Raw genomic sequence first — 24,268 nt, forward strand, 5'->3', positions numbered from 1 at the left:
CCAAGGTTTCTTACTCTCTGCACATTGTCCAGTTGTATGTCTCTGTGTTAGTTCTCATCTACTGAAAGAGGAAGCTTCTCTGATAATGACTGAGCAAGGCACTGATCTATGGGTATAGCAGAATGTCATTATTATTTTATTGCTATGTTCCTTTAGCATAACAATAGTATTTGGTTACCTCTAGGCCCATGCGTAACACGAAAAATAAAAGACCCAGCGGCAGCAATTGGGGTCCCAGCTTCAAGCTGAAGATCGAAAAGCAAAGCAGTCCGCTACTAGCTCTTATTCTACCTCACCCATAGCCTGTCTAGTTTCAGGGTTTTGGACACTTGAGCAATGCCAGGCATAGGTTACATCTTGTAAAGTAGGTTTTAAAATACAATCAGATAGTGATTTGTTGCTCCAACAAAGTTTGTGCCACTATTGCACTAGCATATCTTGCAATCAGGTCATTGAAGAGTTTGTAGTTGGCTTGGTGTTTACCTTTCTCTTCTGGTAGCATGCAGGGTACCTTCTAGCACCAGGAATGCTAGTCAGTAGGAGTGAAGGATCAAAATAGCTACCTGTTTAACTTCTCCAATAAGGTTTTATCATCAGTTTGTAGATAACAACCTTGGCAAGAAGACTAGCCTGTGCTGTTGGGGGTTTCTATAGGGACCTTTTGGCCAACAACTCAACTAGATGTAACCCATTTCTGGCATAGGAAACATTTCTTTAGACAATTACAACTGGGTATGGAAGTTAACTGGTTAATTTTAATATTTAATAAAAATGTGATTGTGTAAATATATTTGATAAAATTACTACATGCCACAGTATAGCAGAATTTTAAATATTTATATCTGGTTTATTTCATTAGGATACAAAATGTAACAATGTATCCATCAAGCAGTTCTCCCTTCATCTTACCTACTACAACTGCTATTGCATTATCTGTCTCTATGAATTTGACTAGTCTAGGTAACATATACAAACACAACCAAATGTTCTTTGTCTTCATGAATGGCTTATTTCATTTAACTCATAGTTCATTATTTGTTATAGTATGTGTCAAAATTACTTTCCTTTTTAAGAATATATCATTGCAATCACCTTTACTATTTTTAAAACATAAAAGTAGTGGCTGCATTTTATGTTTGTTTTTTTTTTTTAAATTCTCCACATACCACTTAGTGAAAATTCACAGAGCCATGCTTTTAATGTTTTTTTAAGTTTTATGCATATATTTTATACCTGAATTAAATTAAAAAATGTAGCTTGGCATTGGTGGCACACACCTTAAATCTCAGCACTTGGGAGGCAGAGGCAGGCAGATCTCTGAGTTTGAGGTCAGCCTCATCTACAGAGCTAGTTCCAAGACAGATTCCTAAGCAATACAGAGAAATCCTGTCTTGAAAATAAAAACAAAATTAAAAAGGCATTTAAAAAACAGTAGTGCCAGTGAAATAATTGGAGCAAATAAATAATATCTTAAGACTATAGAAGGGTACATAGAAAATGACAGGGTTAACTAGTGAAGTTAAAGAAAGATTTTGGCAGGAGATATAGGTCTTGTAGATAGGATTAACAACAGAATGAAAAGAAGAGGGTTCTGAACAAATAATTTAGATGAGAGGATGTCCAGTGAGGAAAGATGGAGGATAGTACCTATGTGACTCAAGAGGACTGTTCCCATTGAAAAGTTTGGTGGGGTAGTATTTTGAAGTAATTTTTCATTTATCCTAGAAATAAGTTATTGAAGTATAATTTAGTGATAGTAAATTCCACAAATCTTAAGTGTACAGCTTGTTGAATTGTTTTTATAGTCTTGTAACCACAATGGAAACTTTCACCACTTTGAGAAGTGTTTTTGTTTGTCTGTTTCTGTACCAGTTAATATACACTTCTCCCAAAGGGGATAAAACCAACATTCTGACTTTTATTGTTGATTATCTTGGCTATTCTTAAGTTTTGGAATTATCCACTATGTACTAGTTGATATCTGGCTCATTTTTAAAAATATAAATCCTGAGATTTGTCTATTTTCTTGTCTTTCTGACAAATGAATACTTTGGCTGTAATGAAATAGCTACAGTATTTCTTAGAGATTACATATTTGTTCTCTACAGAGTTGCTTCACAATAATTATATTACTTTATATATATCTTATTTGATCCATCTTAGTTTTTGAATTTAAAAAGTAAGATAAATGATAATCTGAACATCATTCCTCTGGATTTGAAGGTAACTATATGCTTAACATTTAAAAAAAGTTAACAGGTCATCTTTGCCTTGCTCTACTATCTCTATACTTAGAGGCAGACACACTCATTGAACCAGAACCTCTTATTTTAACATTTGTTTATTATTAATATTTTTTAAATATTTATATGTATATATAATGTGTTTGTATTCAATCTCTTATTCCCTCTCCTCCAATTCTTCCTATGAATCTGTAAACCCATTCACATTGATCACAATTACTCCATATATCAATGTTATCCTGGCTAGAAACAGTGTCTTGATTAAATGATACTTCATTCATTTTAAAATGCAGCCGAGTTGAGTTTTAAATTGGGGATGATTAGATACTTTAATGGTAAGATGTCATTAAGAAAACACATTGTGCTAAGCTTGACACAGAGCAATTTGCATCCAAGAAGATCCCAGCAGGAACTAGAGTGTGACACCTTGTCTCAAAAAACTACCCCCCCATATCCAAACAAACAAAAACTATTACTACCAAAACCCAAAATAACGAAATAAAACCACAAAACAAAAGGAAGTTAAATATTTTAAGTTATAGTAAATTTAAACAAGTTAGAAGTATAAATATGCTATCATTTCTTAGGTAATGTTTGGTTCTATACTAGTGCAATGAGACATTTTGGTATACATTGGTGCAATGAGAATATATGGTTATATAAGGATAGTGCTATTACAAAGAAATAACTTATGTTTGATATTATGCCATCATTGTACAAATGGTAGTCAGGTGTTGTAGCTTAATCCTTTAGCTATAAGCTCTTCTCTACTGTTTATTATAGGCTAAAGTGCTGCGATTACTAGCTACTGTTTATTTGGAGTGTGATGACAAAGGATATTATAATAAGGCCCTCATTGCTATACTCCTAGCAAACAAGGTATGAGACTTTTACTTTTTAATATTAATTAAACTAATTTTCAAAGTTTTAATTCATAGCTTGAAATCCAATTTAGACATTGCTTTAGTATGCCTCTTTAAAAATTCAACAGATTGTTGTACACTCTTCTATAGTACATAAAGGTAAAATGAATAAAATATTGTTGTGATCTGAATTTTTGTGTCCCTCTACAATTTTTATGTTGAAATAATAACCTCAAGGTGACAGAATTATGTTGGGACTTTGGGAAATGATTAGATGAAAGTGAACTTTTCTTGAATGTCTTTAGCAGATTTATCAAAAAAAAAAAAAAAAAAACACAAAAAAAACCCACAAAAAAAAACAAAACAAAACAAAACAAAAAAAAAAACAAAAAAGGCCTGAGGAAACCTTAGTGACCCTTCTATCATGTCTGGATACATGTTGCAGAGATAGTTTCTACAGCAGCAGGCTTTCACCACATGCCAATTCTGCTATGTCCTAGTTAGGTTTGTATTACTATGACAAACATCATGACCAAAAGCAGCAAGGTAAGTCAGAGCAGGAACTCAAGCAGCAGGGCAGGAATCTGGACACAGGGATTGCAAAAGAAGGAGCCATAGAGGAAGGCTGCTTACTGGCTTGCTCCTCTTGGTTTGCTCAGTTTACTTTCTTTCTTTTTTTATTTTATATAACCAAGTACATTTAAATGAAAACAAACATTTATAGACAATATTTGGGAATTTGGGCGTCGTTCTTTCCAAACTACTTCTTGCTGGTAAGGGGCGCTGTCATGGGGGATTCGAAGAAGATTCAGAAATCCTGGCTGTAGTCTGTAAGGCTGCTTTGTCCAGCTGTTTTGAATGTAGGATCAGGTGGTCTGGCTTGATCAAACCACATTAGTCTGGAAGGAATCCACATCTTTTCATTTTCTGTGGAAACAAATATAGAAATCCTTTTCCCCAGTAACTTGTCCTTGAACTTAAATTTTGGAGTCAAAGCATTTTTTTTTACTCAATTTACTTTCTTATATACCCTATGGCTACCTGCTCATGGATGGCACCTCCCTGAGAAGGCTGGGCCCTTCCACATCAGCTAGCAACCAAGAAAATGCCATACCTGCAGACCAGTCTGATAGGGGCATTTTGTCAGTTGAGGTTCTCTCTTCTCAGATTACTCTAGCTTGTGTCAAGTGAAAACAAAAAAACAAAACAAAACAAAACAAAAAACAAAAACTAACCAGTGAATGCTAGCACCATAATCTTGGAGTTCCCAGCCCTCAGAACTATAAAAAATTACTTTTGTTGCTTTTGTGCCACTCAGTGTATGGTATTTTGTTTTAGCAGTCCCCAAAATATAAATAAATATGTCACATTTTAAGTAAGTTCTCAGTGTTGTCTTGAGGTGCATTCATAGCTGTTTTTGGCTGCATGTGGTTACCTGTACCCCATGGAGTGTAGGTTGGGTTAGCCTGCCTAAGACAAGCAACTTAAGAAGAGAAAAGTTTAATAAGTCTTAAAGTTGAAGAAGTTTCAATCTGTGGACAATCAGCCTGTTACTTTTGGGCATGTAACATGGTCGGACACCGTAGTGAGAGCATATGATCGAAGAGACCTATTGACCTCAATAGCACCCAAGAAGCAGAGGAAGGGAGCAGGAGAGGAGGGGTGAGGGAAAGGGAGGAGAGAGACAGTGTGTGTTAGAGGTACCAAAGTCCCAGTATCTCCTTCAGGTAGTATTGCTCTCCCCTTTTCCCAGTAGGCTTCACCCGTCTAATAACATGGGCTTTTGTTTGACATTTCAGATACAAATTATAACGTTATAAGCTATACATATATATTTGGGTGTGACTATGTATAGATGCATTGCATATGTCACACTAGAAAATGTGTACATATTTTTGAAGTTGTGGGTAATCAGATAAATGATATGAAGTCCCCGGTTAGACTGAGTTTCAAAGGAGGCAGAATGGAAATGTACAGTACCAGAAATCTAATCACAGTAATAAATCAGGGTTAAAGTTGACTCTTTTAGTTTATTCTCTGATTTGTGTTTGCCTTCCTTAATTTTTCATTCTTAAACTATCATATAATGACTAGCTATAAGTATTTACAAAATATGGATCCAATAACTACAGTGTTTATGTAGAAGCTAATTGTCATTGTAGAAGACATAGGCTTGCACATTATTAAAATCTTCTACCCTCTATACTCTTTTAGGTTTAGCCAGTTGTAAAGATGGCAAAAGTAGAGACAGACAAGAATTTACAGTTGTCTTATGGCTGGCTAACAACAACTTGGAAACATCATTCAGAAAACACTGTTATTAGTGGTAGACATAAAAGCTGTATCTTATAAAAATGATAACACCGTTTGCATATTTTCTGCTATTCTTTAAAGAGGGTAATTATTAAAACATACATACAAGTAACATTATATAGACTGAGAAGGTTACATGTAGGAATATATATTATATAAAATGATTGTTACATGCGTATATATATGAAACTGATGAAAAAAGAGGTCATGAATTTGGAAGAGAGCAAGGAGGTGTATATTTGAGAGTTTGAACAGAGGAAAGGGAAGAAAGAAATGTTGTAATTATATTATAATCTCAAAAATAAAAGAAAACAATAGAAGTAGCAAAAAAAAAAAAAAAAAAAACAATCACCAGGAAATAAATCTAACTGATGTTTAAGGTTTTCCTTAGAATATGGTGTGAGATTTACTAGTTAAATATTTACATTGCCATTAAATGTCTGTCAGTCCATGGAAATGTTTGGCATACTCTTTTCCCTGTATTATCTTATTGAGATTGAATAAAATTTCAGAAAATATTCTTGGGAAAGAACAGATGTTATCTGATTTATATGATGTTTTGTAATTTTGATTCCCTTTGATTCTGAGTCATCATGCAAAGGTTGAACAAAACAGGCAATTACTTGAAAATTGTCTCTTGCGTTACAGAGTTATAATATCATTGTGATTTCTTTGTTTAAAATAGGAACATTTAGATCCAGCTGGGCTTTTCTTAAAGATGAGAATCCTCATGAAAGGCAAAACATGTAATGAAGAACTCCTTGAAGGTATCATTTCTCTGTGTACAGAACATGCAATTTTGACATATCAGCACAAAGTGATTTTGTAATTTTCTAATAATAGGTATAATTTAGAGGTGGTTGAGAAGGAAACTGATCAATAGAAAAGGAATTATGGACTAGGAAGAAAGAGAAAAGAAAGAATAGGAGCAAAATTAAAAGGTGCTTTTAAAAAGGGACTGAATCAAAGCAATCAATTTCCTTTTAGTTTAGCAGAGAATTCCAGCTGCTCAACCTTTCTGAAAGTTTCTACAACCATGAACAAAGAGTTCTTGTTTTGGAGGGGTTGTGGGAAAAGGATGATCATTTTATTGAGGGACTTGGAGATGGGCATGGGGGTTGAGGAAGTACTACGGAGAACAATCAGGTCTGTGTTCTCAGGCTGAAATATTCCTGGCCTTCTCCACAGTTGCCAGAAGAGAAAAGCTATCCATTGAGTGAGACTGCCTAATGATGTCCTTTTAAATAATTACTTGTATAAACATTGTTATTTGTTTTTCAATTATTATTAAGGGTGTAGAATATGCAAAGGAACAGACTAATATATAACTGTGTGTCATTTGGCAAGTGCCTTAACTTTTTTTGTGTTTCAGTTTATCTTTGAAAGAGATACGATAAAAATAACAATAACGTCTATTTTAGTTTGGAGAATCTTACAAGAAAATTTATGTAAAGCATCTATCACATCTATCCTGTATAGCTTAGGCTGTCCTTGAATTCAGTAAATAGCTGAAGATGGACTTAGACTCATGATCCTTTTGCTTGCATTTCCCGCATTCTGGTGTTATAGATCCATCATGCCTGGATATTTCAGTGATCTTTAATAAATGAGTTATTTATACTATATAAAATTATGTGTTAATATAATTACTGATTATACAATAAATCATTTAAATAATTAGGACAGTAATCAAATTTGGTAGTTTTGTGTTAATTTAATATTGCCAAATCTTTCTGTGTGCTCTAGAAATTTTGTCACTCAAAAGACCTCAGAAGGTTGGTGGCACAAGTCTTTAGTCCCAGCACTCAGGAGGCAGAGGCTGACTGATCTCTGTGAGTTTGAGGCTAGCCTGGTCTTCAGAGTGAATTCCAAGATAGCCAGGGCTGTTATACAGAAAAACCCTGTCTTGAAAAAAAAAAAAACAAAAAACAAACAAAAAACAAACAAACAAAAAAAAACCCAGCTGAAGCTCAGATGTAAAGAGATGTAGAGAGGATTGTATATTATTTCCACACACACACCAGCTTGACAACTCCACTCTCTTCCATTAAGAGGATAAGAAGTTAACGTACAAAAGAAGTAGACTTACTCAAACCAATACTATGTGTGAAAATAAGATATATTATTGAAATTACCAAGTTTCAAGTTGGTTACTTTTGAGTTAGAATTCATCATTACAGTGTTTATTTAAATGTAGTATCAGAAGGAGTGTTTAAAATATTTTATTCTGAAATTGTTAGAAATTATGAGACTTCCATAAGTGAAAGGTTTTTCTATTAAAGTAATAAATATTTTATTCTACTATGTTGGGAAAGTAACTTTATAATCTGTTCAATTTTGCACTTCTGGGGGCTGTGCATGTGAGGCAAGTTCTATTTTGCTGTAGTCTGTTCATTTCTTTACAAAAGTATTTTCCTCTTAGAATTATTAACTTAATTATGGGCATTAGACTTTCACTGATAATTTTTATAACAGAAAAAGTAAAAAAAAAAATAAAAATAAAACACTTTTTTGAGACAAGGTCTCACTTTATAACCTTGGCTGTCCTGGAACTTGCTGTGTGAACCAGGCTGGCTTTGAACTCAGAGAGATCTGTATGCTTCTTCCTCCCAAGCGCTGGAATTAAAGATGTGTGCCACCATACCTGGCTAAATCTTTTAAAGTAGACATGTTTTTTGGTCATGAAATGATATCACAAACTCATCAAAGAAAAATTTGGAAAGTACTAAAAATAACCATGGTCCCCCTATCCCCTAGAATAGGGGTTCTCAACCCGTAGGTTACAACCCCTTTGAAGGTTGCATTACCCTTTCACAGAGATGGGTAACATGGTCAGAAAACATTGATGTTTACATTATGACTCATAAAAGTAGCAAAGTTATGGTTATTAAGTTGCAGCAAAAATAATTTTTATGGTCAAGGGTCAACACCACATGATGGTGGCAGCATTAGGAAGGTTGAGAACCACTGCCCTAGAATATAATCTTTATAGCAAGGCTTTCTGTGTATTTTGTTTAGTGTTAGGTTCCAAGTACAAATACAGTGATAGATTCAGAGAATATATTCATTAAACATTTGCAGAATTAATCATAAAGTCTACAAATAGTAAATTTTAGTAATTTGATGATATGTTGTTAATAATTTTTAGTCTACTTTGTATGTTTTATAGAATTAATACTGCATGTAAATTTGTTTTCAAATTTTGCACTTAATGGTAGTCTGAAATATTTTTATGTTAGTGTCTAGTCATTTCCCATGTTATTTAACATGACATTGGCTATATGATAAATACAGCTATACCATACTTGACATTTCATGGTGTTTCTTTTCTGTTTTTATAATATGAACTCTTTTAAATATATATTTTTTAGAAACCCTTTTTCACATTTCTGATGACTTTTCAGAAGTACAATTTCTTAAGAAAGGGAATAACAGTAATAGAAACTGTCATTTATTTAATGTTTACTAAGTGCTAGATACATTGCTTTATAATCTCCATATATTATCTCATGGAGCCCTCTTGATAGCATAAAGAAGTTGGTAGTATAGTCACCATCTTACACATGGCAAAACTAAGGGAAAGAAAAAGGAAATAATTTGCCTACCTCTATCTATATAGGTGGCAACTGGTATTCCAAGCTCTTTCCAATATTTTCTTATCATAGAGTGTTGCCAATTTGATTTCAAAAGGTTTGCACTACATTACCTTCTGGTCCATTTAAAGGTGTCTGTGTCACTATGCTCTTGCTAGAACTGGCTATTAATGTGTTAAAAAGATTTTGGTGAATTACTAGATAAAACATGGTATATGACAGAAATTTAATATGGCTATCTTGAACAGAAAAATTATTGAAAACAGCAAAACTTCCTATAAATGAAGTTGATGTTTTACTCATTTTCATTCTTTCTTCTTTGTTAGTATGATTAGTTAATTTATTTGCTTTTCTTTGTTAGCTGTCATGGAAATAATACATCTTGCTATGCCTTTGGAGTTCTGTCTGAACATTACTCAATTGCTGATTGATAATAAAAGGTACTGAAATTTTTTTTTCCTTTCTATGATGAGTAACACTTTTTCTGTGGTTTTCATTAACACATTGAATCTTTATATATTCATGTTCATTCTTAGCAAAATATTGTACTGATCAGTAGTATAGTACTGCTTTCTAAGTCACTTAATAGTAAAATTAATTGTGAAAGTCGTATTAAGTTTTGCAAGGGAATGAAAAAAAAAAAAGCCTAGAATGGTTTTGTAAAAATGAAGAGTTAAAGGCATAGCTGGCCAAGATGGCTGCAGCAGTGGCTGTGGTGGTGGTTGTAAAGGCAGCACCACCAGAACCGCAGCTCAGCAGCCAAGCAGCAGAGCAGCAAAGTTCTAATGGGCTGTGCAGCCAAGGAACATTAACAAAAGATCACAGTAGTGACTTTAAAACTGTGTATATTTGTGTCAATGGATGTTGTCTCCATAAAAGCAGGCTGAGAGGGAGAAAGGGCAACTTAGCCACCTGTGTGACCATCTCTTGTTTATTTTGGGTGTCATCAGTCTACTCATAATGCTTGTCATCTGAGCTATGATTCTCATTGGGCCAAATGACTGTGATAGCATGGAATTTCATGAAGGCAGTCTGCTGAGATTCAAGCAAGTATTTGATGTGGGCATCATCCATTCTTTTTATAAGAGTGCAGTAAGAGGAAGGGGGAATGAAAACCTGGTCATTATTGGCAACAACCTGCCTATTGTTTTTCAGCAAGGGACAACAGAGCTGAGTATAGAAAAGAAAGAAACCTGTGCTGTTTTCCCACCTAAGGACATCAAATGTCTTATTCAGCAGGGCTCTGAGAGTTTCATCCATCAAGTGGAATGAAAAGTTTGAGTATTCAGAAAGCATCAACTGGAAGGATTAGCAGCAGTGCTACCAGTGATTTAAATATCAAAGTTGAAAACAGCACCATCCCCAATGGAACTGTGCTGCTTAACTCACCTTGTCTGCTCAGTTCCTCCGGCAGGGTCCAGTCAGGGAGTGGTGATTGATTGGGTGTGTTACAAGCTCTGCATATGTGGCTGCATCACTCTCTTTAAAGTACAAGTAACAGGCCACAACATGGGCTGCCAGGTCTCAGACAACCCTTGTAGAAACAATCATTAGAAGATCCGTTCCCAGGGAGTAGTATGTTCAGATTTCAGCCTGACCTTTTCTTTTTAAGAACCATGGTTTTATAAAGTTTGGGATAACTTGTAATTATTTTAACTGGAAGCACCACTATATCTATTATGCACTTTCCTTATTTATGGGATTTTGAGTGCCTAAATTTTAATATGCTTTATTTAGTTGCACTGATCTTCAAATGTCAGTTCTCTAAAATAATTATGAGAAATTAATAATGCCAAGCAGTGGTGGTGAACACCTTTAATTTCAGCACTCAGGAGGCAGGTGGATCTCTGAGTTCCAGGACAGTCTACAGAGCAAGTTCCAGGACAGCCAGGGCTACATGAAGAAACAATGTCTTGAAAAATGGAGAGAGAGAGAGAGAGAGAGAGAGAGAGAGAGAGAGAGAGAGAGAGATTAATGAAATAAAAATTAATATTAGAAAAGCCCCAAGATTCCAAGAGTTAAATTAAATTAGTCTGCATGCCAGAGTATGTAAAACAGGACAAAATGAGTAGGTGTTGTTTTACAGTTTATATAATCTTTGGATTTATTTTCATGGGGTCATTAATGTCTAAAAGTCTTTAAAGTTTTTGGAAAAATTTTAAACTTTAGCATCATCAAAATCAATGTGGATAATCACTTGAAAAGATGTTCATAATAGAGGTTTAAAGAGAAAACTGACTCTAGAGAAATGTCCAGAGACCTACAAAGATGACCCCAACTAACAATCTGAGCAACAGTGGAAAGGCTACCTTAAATACCCTTCCCCAATAATGAGATTGATAACTAACTTATCTACCATCATAGAGCCCTCATCTAGTAGCTGATGGAAACAGAAGCAGACACCCACAGCTAAACACTGAGCCGAACTACTGAAAACCAGGTGCAGAGAGGGAGGAGTGATAACAAAAGGGGTCAAGACCAGGCTACAGAAACCCACAGAGACAGCTGACCCTAACAAGGGGGAGTTCATGGACCCCAGACTGATAGCTGGGAAACCAGCATTGGACTGACTCAGACCCCCCTGAACATGGGTCTCAGTTAGAAGGCCTGGGCAGTCTAAGAGACCTCTGACATTGGAACCAGGATGTATCCCTGGTGCACAAATGGACTTTGGGAGCACATTCCCCATGGAGGGCTACTTCCTTAACCTAGAATAGGGCCTAGTCCCTACTCCAAATGACTTGATAGATTTTGTTGATCCCTCCTGGAAGGCATCATCCTCCCTGTGGAGTGTGTGGGGGGGAATGGGATAGGAGGGGGCCCGGGGGGAATGAGAGGAGGAAGGGAGAGGGATCTGGGATATATATATATATGATGTTCAACTATCATTAGCCATCAGGGGAATGCTACTGGGGTGGCTGTAATTTTTCAGTCTTGGGGCCACTCTGGATGTTAGGGTTTAGATTATGAGTATTTCCAAATCTTATTGAATTCTGGCTTCAGATTCCAAGCATTCTCAGATCAGTGCAATGTGTGGGTTGAGACTAGCAGGTGGGAGAGAGGGACTGACTCCAGAAGTCTTTTAATACAGTTTAAAGTCCAGCCCCATAAAGGGTGGCAGAGACAATACCAGGGATATGTTGGGTTGGGCCATACATGATTATTCCTAAGGAGATGGATATGGTCTTGGAGGAGGGGCTGAGGAAAGCAAAAGTGGTAGTTGCAGGGGTCCTAGAGAGTGCTTGAGTTCCTGCCCTGATTTTCCTCAATGATGAATGGTGACATGGAAGTGTAAGCCAAATAAACCCTTTTCTCCCCAAGTTGCTCTGGGTCATGGTTATTTATCATAGCAATAGAAAGCAAACTAGGACAACATGTATCGTTATTATATCTGTAGAATATATTGTATTAGAATGTTTGATTTTAAAAATCACCCAGTTGATTGCTTGAGTTTCATTATTATTAGGTGAAGTTTGGCTTGGGATTAGGACAGAATTTTCAACAATTTCTGAAATGGTTCTAAACAAACTGCTACCATTTTGTATATATGTTTATGTGAAGCAATGCTTTTATTATTGATGGTTATAAAATTAAAATGTTTGTCCACTCTGAAAAATGCTGATGATACTCTATGTCATGCAATATCAAATAGTCAGCATTTTTCTTTTTATTGAAAATACTCTTATCTCACATATTCTGATTATAATCTTCCCACTCTCTACTCCTCCCAGTTCCTTCCCCTCTCCTCTCTTCTGGATCCATTCCCTTTCTGCATCTCACTAGAAAAAGAACAGTCTTCCAAGAGACAGCAACCTGTGTGGTTGCATATTTTATTATCTCATGGCATAATGCACTCTCACAAGTGATCTGGTTAGCTGACTTTGATGATATTATGTCATAGACGTTGCTGGTAGAATTTCTTTCAGAATGCATGAGTTTTATAGTTATCTATTGCTTTGTAACACACAACCCTAAAACTTACTGATTTGCCTCATTAAATTGCTCTCTTATAGTTCTGTGGCTTGACTGAGCTCAACTTGGGTGGCTGTTGCTTGGGGGGTTTTGTGGATGCAATCATGGTAGAAATACCTAAACCTGTAGGTTCTAAAAAAATGACTGGACTGAACATTCTGTCTACTTCACTTACACACCTGTTGCCTGAAGTGTTTGAAACATCTGGAAGTTAATCAGGTATCTCCCTCTTTCATCATGTGTCTAGCTTAGACTTCTTTATAACATTAAATGCTTGAGGAAATAAGATATCTTACATTATGATTTGGTTTATCCAGAGTTGCAGGAAATAAGAAACTAGAAGACAAGACTATATTAACATCAGAAATCATCAACAAGACTCACGAAATAAGAGCAAGGATTGACAAACAAGATTGTATCACATTAAAAAGTTGTACAGTGGGGGCTGCAGAGATGGTTCAGTGGTTAAGACTGCATAATGTTTTTGCAGAGGACCTGAATTGGATTCCCAGCACAGATGCTTGGCAGCTTACAACAGCCTCTAACTTCAGCTCCAGGGGGATCTGACAGCTCTAGCCTCCATAAGCACCTGTACTCACATGCACATACCCATACATACACATAATTATAACCTTTAAAAAACAGTCTGCACAGCAAAGAAACAATGCTGTAAAGTGATGGTTTATAGAATGAAAGAAAATATTCACCAGCTATCCATTGGACCAGCGATTAATAACGAGAATATATAAAGAACTAAAAAAATATAAAGCACCAAACTTCTAAATAAGTGAGCTGAAAGAATCAATGCAAATGGTACTAGTGGGATGGCTTGGTGGATAAAGGGGTATGCTGTGCAAGCCTGGTGATCTGAGTTAGAGTCCCAGGACCCATCTAAAGGTAGTAGGAAAGAATGAACTCCACAAAATAATCATCTGACCTTCACATGCATGCTCATGTATACATCATGCACTCATGAATACATTCACACACGATCATAATAAGATATAACTTTAAAACAGTACAGACGACCAGTAAACACATGAAAAAACTTCAGCAAATGGTGCTTGTCAAACAGGATAGCTGCATGTGGAAGAATGAAACTGTATCCTTATCTCTCACCTTACACAAAACTCAACTCCAAATGGATCAGGGACCTTACGTTAAGATGGGATACTCTGAATCTGACAGAGGAGAAAGTGGGGAATATGCTTCCACTTATGGGCACAGGATAGTACTTTCTGAATAGGATTCCAGTAGTACAGGCAGTTAAACCAACAACTGACAAGTAGGGTATCATAAAACTAAAACTTACTTCTGTGCAGTAAGGAACACACTATCGTTTGAGTGAAGAGGTAACATACAGAGTGGGAAAAAATCTTCACCAGCTTTACATCAGACATATCTAGAATACACACACACACAAAACTCAAAACTGAACATCAGGAAAGCAAACAACCGAATTTAAAATTGGAGCAAGGAACTAAGAGGACTCAAAAATGAAATGCAAATGGATGAGAAATAGTTTTAAAATGTTCAAGTTCCTTAGTCATCAGGGAAATGCAAATCAAAAGTACTTTGAGATTTTATCTTATCCCTGTCAGAATAGCTAAGATTAAAAAAAAAAAAAAGAATGAACAAACAAAACAACAAAACCAAAATACAACAAATGCTGCCATAGATGTGGGGAATGAGGAACACAAATTTACTGTTGGAGTTCAAAATGGAGAAGCTGCTATCCATGTGGATGTATGTATGTATATATATAAACCAACAAACTAAATATAGATTAACTACATGACCCAGCTTTTCCACTCTTAGGCATATTCACAAGAGTCCAATTCTAATTCCTACTGCAGAGATATTGCTTATGCATGTTCATTGCTTCTCTGTTTATAATAACCAGGAAATAGAAACAACCTAGATGTCTGTCAGTGGATAATGTATCTATCTATTTATCTGTCTGTCTGTCTACACATGGTAGAATATTATTCAGCTGGAAATAAATAAATTATGAAATTCTCAGGTAAATTTATGAAGCTGATAATAATCATTCTTATTGAGGTAATCCAGACCCAGAAAGGCAAATGCTGCATGCTCTTTTTCATATGTGGATGTTACCTTTGATTCTTTACATATGAGTATTTAAATTGGAGTGCCCATAGCAGTCAAAAAACTAGTAAGGAACCATTGGTCAGGGAGATGAAGAAAAGGGGGGAACCACACAGGTGGTATGAAGTGGGAAAAGGGAATAGAAGAGTTACATGGGTTGGGGATGTGAGAGCAGAGAAAGACTATTGAGAATGACAACTAGTACTAAAGACCTCTCTAAAGGCCATGTGGAGACTATTAAAGTTTCTAAAATATATATGTATATAAAAGGGCTTTAAATGGAGTCATTCTATAATGGGGAGACAATACCTCCCTTATATACCATAGGTTGTCAAAGAAAATCTCTACTGCCAGGTATGAATTACAGCATTTCAAATTGTCATTGGGGTCTCATAGAATCTCTACCTGTCAAAAAACAAACCAAAAACCCCAACAAAAACAAACAAACAAACAAACAAACAAAACCAGTATAGGCTATTGCCATTGCTCTTGGTTACTTCCCAGAACTTGATGACAAGATCTTATTGCTGAGTTATAGCTATCCTCAAAATACCATATCTGGTTATATATCCAAAAGAATCAAAATACACTTAAATAGAGATACCTGTATTCCCATGTTTATTGTAGCACTATTCACAAATTGTTCAGTTTTGGAATCCATGTTTTGGAATCTTGGGTATAGAAAAATGAAATTACGTCATTTTAAAGATGATAGTTGCAACCAACGAGTGTCTTCTTAAGCAAAACAACCCAGAATCAAAGACAATATATGCTTTCTCTCATTGTAGCAATTAAACTAAGAAAAGACAGGAAAGTAGGACTGTTAGACATATGGGTGGGGGAAGGGCTTAAAGTAAGGGTTAATGATGTTATGAATATGACCACAGTATGTTATATGTATATCTGAAAAGTCATAATGAAACCAATTACTTTGTATAATTAAAATGTGTTTGTAATAAAAAAAAAAAACAAGCCACAGAGCCAATCTAGATTCCAGGAGAAAAGATATTATCAGGATGCGAATTCCAAGAAGCACAGTTCATTGGGAGGATATATTTAGAAAGTAGATGTAACAGTGTGCTAGACACACTAGTCTCACTCCCATTTTGATGTGGGAATGAAGAGGGATTTTCACTACTGTGCCAGCTGATTTCCTTCTTCATTATTCTTCTCCTGAAGTCTGTATCCTCTGCTTCTTATATAAGCTGAAGCTGTTTCTTTATATTGCTTAAAATTTTGTTTGACAGAAAAACCTGGATTCAAAATATAAGTGGTCTCTAGTGCTTGTCACACAATGGAGGATTAGATTAATGTTTGCAGTTCTTTGTAGCCATAATCAATTGTTCCTAGGTCCCATTAAGTTCTGACTTAATAGATTTTCCCATGCTACTTAGTTTTGGTTGAGTGGGCTCACTATCCAACTATTTATTCTTGTTTGTTTCTTTTTAGTTTTAATATTTTAATCACTAATTTTTTATCATTGTGTTTGCATTTACTTTTAATTACAGAAATTTTTCAAAGTTTCTAAGCATTGACTATTTTCCTAGACTCTGGCTCTGTGCTGTATTTAGTTTCATATTTATTGTTACTTTTCTTGAGGTAAATATTGACATGGATGTGATTGTTTATTTTCATTAATTATTGGCTGAATATTTGATAAAGCATGATACATTTTCCAGTATTGACCCATATTTTCATTTTAGAATCATCATTACCGAATCAGTATTAGAAATATCAGCAATCTGCTTAGGGCCATATCAGAAATTCTTGGAAATTCTGTCCTTATTTGAAGCCAAACTGTCTGGAACAGCAGGAAGTTACCCAAGCCTACCGTATTCCTCCCCCACCTTCCCACGTGGATGGAACATGTCTTTCTATATTGATGTACACTGTTTTGTTTTGAGACATGGCCCTGCACCGAATCTGGAGCTAGCCGTTTCAGCTAGACTAAGCCATCAGAACCTGAGTCCTCTTGTCTCTGCAACCCCCTCAGGTTTGTTTGGAGGGGTGCTGTAGAGTTGTATAAATTTTAGCTACTAACCTCATTTTGGACACATGGTATGAAATATTTCCTTACTTTGTGGATTACATTTTCATTTTGTTAAATGTTTCCTTTGCTGTATAGGAACATTTTAGATTTATATTTTTATACTTGGTTATTTTTGGTTTTGCTTTTGTCTGTTGTATTTTAAATCATCGCCAAGATCAATGTTAAAGAGCGTGTTCCCTATTTTTTTTCTTTCAGGTATTCTATGGCTTCAGGCATTTTGCCTTAGTCTTTAATACATGTAGGATTAATTTTTGTGAATAATGTAAGGTAAAGGTGCAGTTTCATGGTTTTGGATGTGAATATCCATTTTCTAACATCATTTATTGAAGAGACAAACTTTTTCTGCTATTTTATGGGTACTGTTACTGGAAAAAAAATGAGTTTTTTTTCTTAGCTTTCAATATTGTTGTTCTATATTTCTGTTTTGATGACAGTATCATATATAGCTTTGTAGTGTAATTTGAAACCAGGAAGTGTGATACCACTCATGTGTAAGTTACATGTGTACAGATGCCTGGACTTACAGGCAGATGGGAGCCTCCTGACTTGGGCGCTGAGAATCAAACTAGGTCCTCTGGAAGAGTAGGGATTTTCTTAGCTTCTGATTCATCTTTTCAGCTGTGGGTTTTTATCTTTACAATTTTGTTGGTCATTTAGGTTCATTTGTAGTTCATAAGACTTTATTATTATTGTTCCTATTTCTATGAAAAGTGATGCTGGAATTTTGATAGGGATTACACTTAATCTGTAATTTTTAGGGGGATACCCTTAAATATCTTTGCAGCATTAATTCTTTTAATCCACGAGAATGATGTATTTTCCCATTTATTTCAGTATTTCACTTTAGTTAAATGTATGCTTAAGTATTTTATATATCTTTTCATGCTATAGTAAAGGAGAAATACTTTTGTTTCACTCACAGGATATTTTATCATGATATAAAGAAATGGTATTGAGTTTTGTATCCTGAAATTTTACTGAATTTATTTATTCTACCAACTCTTGTAATTGCTTGTGCAACCACAGAAATTTTAGCTATAATATTTCTGTCTTGGATCCATTTGGGGTTAATCTTTATACATGATTTGAAGAAAAAGTCCAATTTCTTTTGGATGTGAAAATCTACTTTTTTTCTTTGCTTTTCTGTCATCATTTGTTAGAAGATTTATTTCACTATTAAAGGTGCTAGAACTTTTATCAAAAATCATTTGGTCATATATGCCAAGGTTTACTTATGTGTTCTTCATTCTATTTCATTAGTTTATCTCTATGTATTTATGCTGGTTCCATACATTTTGGTTACTATATATTTGTAAAAAGCTTTGACATTAGAAAGCATGAGTCTTCCAACTTTGTTCTTTGTTTTCATATTTTTAGGATTATTTCAGGGCCTTTGACATGTTATGTAAATTTTAAGTTTTCAAAAAGAGGCATTGTCTCAAAAAATCTGTTAATATTTTAGTAGGTGTTACATTAAATATTTAGGATATGTCAAGCATATTCACATTTTAATAATAGTAGAAGCCAGGCATAGGTGCTCAAGTTTGTGCTCCTATCACTTGAGAAGCCGAGACAGGATTCCTAGAAGTTTAGGCTAACCTTGGCTAGTAAGTTCAGGGCAAGCTTGGACTACAGAGTGATAACTTGTTTTGAAAAACCAAATGAACAAACAAAACAATAAAGAAAATGTTGGGCTGGCAATATGGCTCAACAGGTAATTGTGCCTGTCTCCAGTCTTGAAGACCTAAGCTCCATTTCTGGGATCTACATGGTAGAGGGAAAGGATCCATTCCCATAATTTGTTATCTGATTTCCACATGTATTCCCTGATATGGATATATGGATGCATTCTTATTCTCTCTCTCTCGCTGTCTCTCTAACTCACCGCCCACAAAGTAATAAAATTTTGAAGAAAGTGTTACTATAATTAAATGAGTTATTATTGACAAGTAGGCATTTAATATCATTAACTATTAACTAAACTTGTTTTGGCTCACATCGAAATGATTTTAATTCCATTGATCAAAACCAGCTCTATTTATACTGCTTAAAATGATGTCTTTTGGACAGAGATTCTGTTGGGTTTCGTTTTCTGAGGATCATCCATGGTCATTTTAAGTTGGCAGAAGATAGTAAGAAAATTGTATTGTTCTACATTGACATGCTTTTACAAAAAGATCAAGATCTGATTGCTAAAGAGAAGATAGAAGAAATTCTTATAGGTCGGTAAGATTCTGCATTATCTGAACGTTGTTAATCTGCTTGTTATTTTAAGATAAATGTTAAGAGCAATGGCAAAATCTTCAGGTCAACAGGTTTTTCCCATTTCCTTGTTTCCTCTCTCCTTAATGGTTGTTATCAACAGTGTAACTATCTAGAGGTTACAACTTTGGTGTGCTATAATGAACAACTCAGCACAAATGACAAAACATCTTCAAAATACAGACACACTTCTGAGCTTAAAGCCCATCTGTAGTAGAAAATTCTGAGGTTTATAAACCCAGATTTCATGTTTCTTATTTGAACTCAAATTAGCTATGTGCCTTTGGGCAAGTTAATATCTCTGAACTCTGACTTTTCAGCTATAAAGTGAATGTTGTGAACAAAATTCTTGCTTTTAAAGCTTTTTAGCAGCAACATTATTTTGTAATTCAGTCTTACATAAACTCCACCCAGAAAAAAAACAGATTAAATATTCTGTTAGTTAAAGCAGAGATATAGAGCCATCTGTGCTTAGCATTGCCCTAATCCTCCACACTCTGCACAGCCTCTATACCTTAAAGTGTGCAGATGATATAATCACTGGCTTGGAAAATTCTCTGCCTGACCTCATCTTTCTAACTCTACCAATGTATAGAGATATAACTGGAATGATTGTCACTAAATGATAAGAGTGAGGTTTGTTCTGAATGGTAACATTTAAGGTGATGTGTTGCTTCTATCGTATTTTTCTGCATTGTTTAAATTTGCATTAAATGTGCATCATGTTTTCATACAAACAAAGACATTAATAGTTTCTGAAAGGATCATCTGATGTTAAGAGCTTTTTGAGTTCTATTTCCTATGAAATATATTTTTCTAATGATATCCTTTCTCCAGATCTTCATTAAGAATTCAATTACTTTTTGGATCCCTTTTGATAATCTTAGTTATCTGGTTTTCTGGCCCTTGGCATTTTTTAAAATTTATTTATTTTACATCCTGAGTCTGAAGTTTTCTCCCCCTCCTCTCCTTTCTGTCATTCCCTCAATCTCCCCCTAACCCCCATCCACTTCTCCTTTCTCTTCAGAAGTGGATAGGCTTCCTGTGGACATAAAACTAAGAACCTCAACTTGTGTTAAGTAATCCAGTATGAGGAGTAGGGTTCCAAAAGCTAGCAAAAGAGTTAGAGATATCCCCTGCTCCAACTGAGAGATAGCCCCTGCTCCAACTGTTAGGAGTCCCACAAAAAGACCAAGCTAAACAACAGTCATATGTATGCAGAAGGCCTACATCAGTCCCATACAGGAACCCTGGTTGTTCAGTCTCTGTGAGCTCCTATGAACCCAGGTTAGTTGATTCTGTGGGTTTCTTGTGATACCCTTGACCACTCTGACTCCTACAATTCTTCCTTCCTCTCTTCAACAGGATTCCCAGAACTCAGCCTAATGTTTGTGGGTTTCTGCATCTGTTTCCACCAGTAGCTGAATGAAGCCTCTCTGTTGACTATTGGGCTAGGTAGTAATCTATGAGTATAGGCATCATTAAATTGTCATTTTTTCCCTCTAGTCATGTTTTGTTCTATCCCAGGTCTCTGGGCCATCCAGCCTCTGGGTCCTTATCATGGAAAAATAAGGATGGGGGAAACAGATAGGCTGAATAGATGTTTATTTGGGGAGAAATAACTTACAACAGAGACAGATGAATGCCAGCAGGTTCCAGTCCAAAGAATGTCTCCTGATGTGCTCTGTCTCCGTCCAGGAAGCAAGAGAGAGCTCCAGGGTTCTGGACCCCAGACCTAGTTCTCCCAGATCATGTCGGCCCCTGTCCCCACCCCCCAATGGACATGGTCAGTGCAACACGTGCGAGTGGGATGAATAACTCACTATGTAGGTCCTGGCACTCCAGGCAGTTGTCAGGGTGAGCTCACTCTCATGACATGGGTCTCAAGCTGGATTAGTCATTGATTGGCCACTCTTAAATCTTTGTGCCACCTTTTTTACCCCAGCACATCCTCTAGGCAGGACAGATTATAGATTGAAGGTTATGTGGCTGGGTTGGTGTACCAGTCCTTCAATTGGAGACACCAGGTAACAGGAGATGGCCAGTTCAGGCTACATATTCCCTATTGCTAGGAGTCTTACCTGGGTCATCTCTGTAAATTCTTGAGTTTACTTGTACCAGATTTCTACTTGACCCAAAATTCTCCCCTTTTCCAGCTTGGCATTTGAGCAATATCTTATTACAAATATAAAAGATTCACAAGCTAACCTGACTATATGGGAGGAAAACCTATAATTTTTCTTGTTCAGAGGTCTTTCTCTGGAAAAAATATGTAGATACAGAAATAAAAGAATTAGGAAAAATACATAGGTAGCTAGACATGAGATTCTCTCTCTCTCTCTCTCTCTCTCTCTCTCTCTCTCTCTGTGTGTGTGTGTGTGTGTCTGTTATGGCGGCTAGAGAATGACCTCAGGTGTCATTCCTCAAGAGCCCCCCCACCTTATCTTTTGAGATAAAGTCTCACTGGAACCTGGGATTTGGTAATTCAACTAGACTGGTTCATTAGGACCTAGATTTGCTAATTCAATTAGATTCCTAAACTCCAAGGATCCTCCTATCTCTACCTACCCTATATTGGGATTGCAAGTGCAGGCTACCACACCTGGCTTTTTATGTGGGTGTAGAGCTCCAAACTTAGGTCCTCATGCCTGCATGGCACAGCCAACTGAGCACTTTACCAACTGAGCCATTTCCTTAGCCCCAGACAAGTTATTTATTTCAGAAACAGCACCTTGCTGTGTTTCTTACTCTGTGCTCATGTGAATCTGCTCACTCAGCCTCCCAACTAGCTGAGAGAAACTATATGTGTTTTGCTTACTACAATACAGTGATAGTACAATAAAATGCAATGGGTTGTTTGGTGATGTTGACTTTCAATGGTCAAGAAAAGGTTAAATTTTACATAAGAGAACTAGAAAGTTAGATGTTTATATTCTGTGTTTTTATATGTGTATGTACATGTATGTGGGGAGTGTGTGTGTCTGTGTGTTTGTGTGCACGCGTCCAGAGTGCAGCCTGAGGTATCTTTCATTAGGAATTATCTACCTTGTCTCATTAGATAGGAGTGAACTGAATAAACTAGATTGGCCTGCCTGTGATTCCCAGGGATCCACTTGTCTCTTCCTCTTTAGCACAGGAATAACAGTCATGTGCCACCATGCCTGACTTTTTACATGAATTCTGAGAATTAAACTCTGCTGCTCTCTCAAGCCCTTTACTGACTGAGCTATTTACCTAGCCCAGTCTTCATGTTTAAAGAAAGGAAATTGTCAGCTAACTATAAACAGTTGATTTTTACAGAAAAATTCATTTAAAAATTCAGTTACACAGAGTTCACACACATAACCAAAGTATTATAATCATTTAAGGAGACATATTAAGTGACTGGATACTCTTACATAAGTGTTTTTAAGCCATGAAACAAGCTACAGTTGCTGACTCCACTAGTGAGTCAGAGAGTATTAGTGTTCTAATGAAGACATTTTCGGAAATTGATGGTTTGTGTCAAAAGGGCAGATGAGAAAGGGGTATAGAATTCTATTGTGGTTTAAGCTTTACCTTAATGTCTAGACAAGAAATGATCAGGCACAAGTTTCAGTGTAGATGAATAAAGTTTATCTATAAAATGTTTGTAAAGTACTTTTAGAAAGCTTAAAGGTATAATTGGCCTTTCTTGTGAACTTGATCTGATCTTTTTCAGTGCATAATAGTATGAGCAGTTATTATTAATGATTTTTGACATTGCTGTCTGCTCATTCACAATAACCTTATTAGGGCACCAGATGATGATCTAATTTGGAATGCAAAAAGTAAGTTAAAAAGAGACTAAGCTGGAAATTTACCATGGACTGTTGGGAGAATTACAGTGATTCTAGCAAACTCTGATTGTATTAGATAATTAATTTTAACGGTAAACTTAAAATTTAAGGTGAAAATCTGTATGATTATGTTTATAGACATTAAAGAATAAGTACAGTTATAAGATTAAGTGTAGTATGCACTCCTTGTTTAATGAAATGGATCTGGGTTCTTTTCAGAGCTTGGTTGTTTTGTATTTTTCAGATCACCAAACAAGAAATCAACTGACAAGAGATTTAGTAAATTGGTTGCACAGCATTCTGTGGGTAAAAGCTGCCAGAAGTTTTAAGGTTTGTGAATAATCTGTTTTTGTTCATTGTATTCTTTCTCCTCTGAACCAAATGAAACACACTGGTCAGTATAAAATCAGAGAACAGCAGCTCAGTGGTAATGTTAGATTCAATGCTCAGTACCACATAAGCAATAACTAGGCAAACAAAAATATAATAATAATACTTAATAGTCCCTAGTTTTAGACATCCTCTATGTACTAAATATTCACAGTGCAGAATGTCAATGGGTATTGTGCAAACATTTCTTCAAAAATAGTAAGATGTGATTCCTCCCTAGTGTGAACTTTTGTAAAGGGGAATGACATCAGTGATAGTAAGGTAATTTGATGTGAAAGGCAAGAAAATCATATTGGTGCATTTAAAAGTAGCTTTAAAAATTATAAAACAGTCCTGGTTTCCTGTGGAAATATTCCACACTACAGATGATTGGTTTTTAAACACAAAGTACAATTGCTCTTCATTTTGTCATTTAAGAAAATTTTGAATATTTGTATACATTTGTGTGCCTATGTATATAAAATGGCATATACTTTTGTTTAAAAATATTAGTTGTTTAGTACTTCTGTTTTCAACCAAAATGTAGCAACAAGGACCAATTTGTGCCCCTGCTTAAACAAAATATAAGGCAAAGCCCCTGGCATGGTGGCACATACTCATTATCTCAGCTTTCAGGAGGGGGAGGCAGGTGGATATCTGGGCATTTAAGGTCAGT

General features: G+C 35.7%; 1 protein-coding gene across 1 annotated transcript in view; it reads left to right on the plus strand.

Annotated features, from left to right (window-relative positions):
- Tex11 (testis expressed 11) overlaps window positions 1–24,268 on the plus strand; it is a 239,463-nt gene that overhangs the window by 78,109 nt on the left and 137,086 nt on the right. Inside the window, exons 10-14 of the mRNA XM_051179029.1 lie at window positions 3,027–3,122; window positions 6,105–6,186; window positions 9,374–9,452; window positions 19,214–19,365; window positions 23,468–23,553. Coding sequence (XP_051034986.1) covers window positions 3,027–3,122; window positions 6,105–6,186; window positions 9,374–9,452; window positions 19,214–19,365; window positions 23,468–23,553 — 495 coding nt within the window. The remainder of the gene's footprint in view (window positions 1–3,026; window positions 3,123–6,104; window positions 6,187–9,373; window positions 9,453–19,213; window positions 19,366–23,467; window positions 23,554–24,268) is intronic.

Source organism: Phodopus roborovskii, unplaced genomic scaffold (assembly GCF_943737965.1).
Source record: "Phodopus roborovskii unplaced genomic scaffold, PHOROB, whole genome shotgun sequence".
NCBI lineage: Eukaryota > Metazoa > Chordata > Mammalia > Rodentia > Cricetidae > Phodopus > Phodopus roborovskii.